This window comes from Leptodactylus fuscus, unplaced genomic scaffold (genome assembly GCF_031893055.1).
Source record: "Leptodactylus fuscus isolate aLepFus1 unplaced genomic scaffold, aLepFus1.hap2 HAP2_SCAFFOLD_117, whole genome shotgun sequence".
NCBI classification, from domain to species: Eukaryota; Metazoa; Chordata; class Amphibia; order Anura; family Leptodactylidae; genus Leptodactylus; species Leptodactylus fuscus.
In genome coordinates, this window is record NW_027440000.1 from 24,794 (window position 1) to 30,063 (window position 5,270).

General features: G+C 47.6%; 1 protein-coding gene and 1 pseudogene across 1 annotated transcript; one reads left to right on the forward strand and one right to left on the reverse strand.

The window, feature by feature from the left end:
* The first annotated feature begins 391 nt into the window (after nt 1–391).
* On the forward strand, nt 392–843 carry LOC142186772 (histone H2B type 1-O-like). Its single transcript, XM_075261361.1, has one exon. The coding sequence runs from the start codon at nt 447–449 to the stop codon at nt 810–812; it is 366 nt and encodes a 121-aa protein (XP_075117462.1). The 5' UTR covers nt 392–446; the 3' UTR covers nt 813–843.
* Nucleotides 844–1,409: 566 nt separating this feature from the next.
* Nucleotides 1,410–1,902, reverse strand: LOC142186773 (histone H4-like; annotated as a pseudogene).
* Between the last annotated feature and the right edge of the window lie 3,368 nt (nt 1,903–5,270).

Below are 5,270 nucleotides of genomic sequence, written 5' to 3' on the forward strand. Positions count from 1 at the left end.
TCTGGTCCGACCACTCTCTATATAAGAGGCGGCTGTGCGGAGGGAAGCTTATTCTAGTCTGTCAGCAGCAGCAGCACAGAAGATGTCCGGCCACGGCAAAGGAGGGAAAGGTCTCGGCAAGGGCGGTGCCAAGCGGCCCAGGAAGGTGCTCCGGGATAACATCCAGGGCATCACCAAGCCTGCCATCCGCCGTCTAGCTCGCAGAGGAGGAGTCAAGCGCATTGGACACATTTCAAGCCGCCAATAAAGGCCAGATTTGTGGAACCACCAATCAGCTTCAGTGGGCGGGGCTTTCAACGTGTGCAAGGGGCACATGACTTACTGGTCCAGTAGAACAGCGCACAGACAGCAGCGCTCATTTGCATAGCCCGCCTATAAATAGGACTGCGCTGGGAGGAGCACAGACATTACTTTCTGTCTCGTGTGGAAGAGATCGCCGTGCTATCATGCCTGATCCCGCCAAGTCTGCCCCAGCGCCCAAGAAGGGCTCCAAGAAAGCCGTGACCAAGGCCCAGAAGAAGGACGGCAAGAAGCGTAAGAGGGCCAGGAAGGAGAGCTATGCCATCTACGTGTACAAGGTGCTGAAGCAGGTCCACCCCGACACCGGTATCTCCTCCAAGGACATGGTCTTCATGAATTCCTTCGAGCGCATTGCAGGAGAAGCCTCCCGCCTGGCTCACTACAACAAGCGCTCCACCATCACCTCCCGGGAGATCCAGACCGCCGTGCGTCTGCTGCTGCCCGGAGAGTTGGCCAAGCATGCCGTGTCCGAGGGCACCAAGGCCGTCACCACGTACACCAGCGCCAAGTAATCGGCTCCATCACCTGCTCTGTACTATCACCCCAAAGGCTCTTCTAAGAGCCCCCCACACCTCCCACACTAGAGCTGCTGACCCCTCTGCGAGTGTTTATCCCCCGCACCAGAGGCTTTATTCCCATCAGCACCGTCTGTACTACACACATAGACCGCGCTCTGATCTGCTTGATAACCTCCTAGATATCTGGTGTCAGCGGCACAAGAGCCGCCGACTCCTCCTCATTGTATAATGGAGCTCAAACCTCCCTGACCCTACATAGGTGTGAGAATATGGAAGCCGCGCGGGAACGGTTAAGGGGTAAAGTCGGGTCCCAAAAGCTTTAGAGAGACTGCGCTCAAAACTGTGACTAAAACCTGTAGGAAAGCCGGCCGTGGTGGAGGAGAGTAAAGACCATCCGAGCGGTGATGTCATCTGGTAACAATCCAATGAGAAGCCAACCCACAAATACTAATCACGTGTCGGCTGTTACTGTCCCCACTTATCTTCCCAATTATGTGCGGAGTGTGAAGCCGGCCCTGCATGATACACTCCCTCATTCCCTCACTTCTAAGCTGCTACATCTAGAGCGCCCCCCTCAGAGCACAGGACGGATCAGACACCAAACAGACTAGGCAGGAACGGTAGCATTTCCCTTAGAAGATGTGGCGGCTCTGAGAAGAGCCTTTGGGTTATGTAGAGAGTCGGGGAGCGGCGGAAGCCATAGAGAGCGCGGCCCTGGCGCTTGAGCGCGTACACCACGTCCATGGCGGTGACGGTCTTCCTCTTGGCGTGCTCGGTGTAGGTGACGGCGTCACGGATGACGTTCTCCAGGAAGACTTTCAGGACACCGCGAGTCTCTTCATAGATGAGACCGGAGATGCGCTTGAGGCCTCCTCTGCGAGCTAGACGGCGGATGGCAGGCTTGGTGATGCCCTGGATGTTACACCTTCCTGGGCCGCTTGGCACCGCCCTTGCCGAGACCTTTCCCTCCTTTCCCGCGGCCGGACATCTTCTGTGCTGCTGCTGACAGACTAGAATAAGCTTCCCTCCGCACAGCCGCCTCTTATATAGAGAGTGGTCGGACCAGAAAGAGAACCGTGCAGTGATGATGTAATCTGGGGCGTGTCCTGCAGCCACTCCTCCTCCACCCACTTTCCTCCTCTGATTGGCAGAACTCTCCCCCGTTAGTGATTCGGAGATTTCCCGCTCATATCCTGCAGTTCTCGCCGCCTCTATTTTCTCGCTTACCGGGAGAATTAGACGGTGTGAAAGCAAAAAACTAGAAGAACCGCAGCGGGCGCCAGGTGTGTGAGGGCTGTCTACACCTCTCAGCTCGGCCCGGAGACAATGGACGTCTGCCGGCCTTCTCCACCCGCCCCAGGGTCATCACAAACCTACTGCTGGGAGCCGGAGCTCCCCCAGACAAGTCATTCAGCTGCAGTACAGACAGTGCATTATAAATACAAGAGAACACACTGAACAGGAGGCAGCAAAGATCCGAGTTTGTGGGTTCAGAAGTGACCCCGAAATAACAGTGTGCGCTCTCAGGGGAGCCCCCGCCTGACTACTCGTTCCTACACAGTCAGAGATAGGGAGAGAAACATCTGCTGAGGGCGAGATAGCGATTAGCTTCAGATAGGCGGCAAGAACTAAAGAAGAAAACCAGCAGCTCAGAGCTATACACTGCAGGGAGAGGAGTATATAGATCCTGTGCTATATACATGCACACCAGCTTTTATTAGGGGTGTCCGCACACAAAATAGCAGCAATCCCCAGCAGTTACTTCTTGCTATATACATGCAAAGCAGCTTTTCAGGCAGTGTGTAACCCCAAAACAAGGATACAGAGCAATTAGGTCTGGCTATGTCTGCTCAATTCAGATATCCAGGGTGTGTACCCCCGAAACCTAGGTGGGAGACAGAAATTCAGTCAGGTTATATCAGATCAATCCAGTTTTTAAGTGTCTAACCCAAAAGGCTACCGTATATACTCAAGTATAAGCCAACCTGAATATACCGTATCTACTCGAGTATAAGCCGACCTGAATATACAGTATATACTCAAGTATAAGCCGACCTGAATATACCGTATTTACTCGAGTATAAGCCGACCTGAATATACCGTATATACTCGAGTATAAGCCGACCTGAATATACCGTATCTACTCAAGTATAAGCCGACCTGAATATACCGTATATACTCGAGTATAAGCCGACCTGAATATACCGTATCTACTCAAGTATAAGCCGACCTGAATATACCGTATTTACTCGAGTATAAGCCGACCTGAATATATCGTATATACTCGAGTATAAGCCGACCTGAATATACCGTATATACTCGAGTATAAGCCAACCTGAATATACCGTATCTACTCGAGTATAAGCCGACCTGAATATACCGTATATACTCCAGTATAAGCCGACCTGAATATACCGTATCTACTCGAGTATAAGCCGACCTGAATATATCGTATATACTCGAGTATAAGCCGACCTGAATATACCATATATACTCAAGTATAAGCCGACCTGAATATACCGTATCTACTCGAGTATAAGCCGACCTGAATATACCGTATATACTCGAGTATAAGCCGACCTGAATATACCGTATCTACTCGAGTATAAGCCGACCTGAATATACCGTATCTACTCGAGTATAAGCCGAACTGAATATACCGTATATACTCGAGTATAAGCCGACCTGAATATACCGTATCTACTCGAGTATAAGCCGACCTGAATATACCGTATCTACTCAAGTATAAGCCGACCTGAATATACCGTATCTACTCGAGTATAAGCCGACCTGAATATACCGTATATACTCGAGTATAAGCCGACCTGAATATACCGTATCTACTCAAGTATAAGCCGACCTGAATATACCATATCTACTCGAGTATAAGCCGACCCAAATATACCGTATCTACTCGAGTATAAGCCGACCTGAATATACCGTATCTACTCGAGTATAAGCCGACCTGAATATATTGTATATACTCGAGTATAAGCCGGACTGAATATACCGTATATACTCGAGTATAAGCCGACCTGAATATACCGTATATACTCGAGTATAAGCCGACCCGAATATACCGTATATACTCCAGAATAAGCTGACCTGAATATACCGTATCTACTCAAGTATAAGCCGACCTGAATATACCGTATATACTCGAGTATAAGCCGACCTGAATATACCGTATATACTCGAGTATAAGCCGACCTGAATATACTGTATATACTCCAGTATAAGCCGACCTGAATATACCGTATATACTCAAGTATAAGCCGACCTGAATATACCGTATATACTCGAGTATAATCTAACCTGAATCTACCGTATATACTCGAGTATAAGCCGACCTGAATATACCGTATATACTCGAGTATAAGCCGACCTGAATATACCGTATATACTTGATTATTAGCCGACCTGAATATACCGTATATACTCCAGTATAAGCCGACCCGAATATACCGTATATACTCGAGTATAAGCCGACCTGAATATACCGTATATACTGGAGTATAAGCCGACCCGAATATACCGTATATACTGAAGTATAAGCCGACCCGAATATACCGTATATACTCGAGTATAAGCCGACCTGAATATACCGTATATACTCGATTATTAGCCGACCTGAATATACCGTATATACTCCAGTATAAGCCGACCCGAATATACCGTATATACTCGAGTATAAGCCGACCTGAATATACCGTATATACTCCAGTATAAGCCGACCTGAATATACCGTATATACTCCAGTATAAGCCGACCTGAATATACCGTATATACTCGAGTATAAGCCGACCTGAATATACTGTATATACTCGAGTATAAGCCGACCCGAATATACCGTATATAGTCGAGTATAAGCCGACCCGAATATACCGTATATACTCGAGTATAAGCCGACCCGAATATACCGTATATACTCCAGTATAAGCTGACCTGAATATACCGGATATACTGGAGTATAAGCCGACCCGAATATACCGTATCTACTCGAGTATAAGCCGACCTGAATATACCGTATATACTCGAGTATAAGCCGACCTGAATATACCGTATATACTCCAGTATAAGCCAACCCGAATATACCGTATATACTGGAGTATAAGCCGACCTGAATATACCGTATATACTGGAGTATAAGCCAAACTGAATATACCGTATATACTGGAGTATAAGCCAACCTGAATATACCGTATATACTGGAGTATAAGCCGACCCGAATATACCGTATATACTGAAGTATAAGCCGACCTGAATATACCGTATATACTCGAGTATAAGCCAACCTGAATATACCGTATATACTCCAGTATAAGCCGACCTGAATATACCGTATATACTCCAGTATAAGCCGACCTGAATATACCATATCTACTCGAGTATAAGCCGACCTGAATATATCGTATATACTCGAGTATAAGCCGACCTGAATATACCGTATAT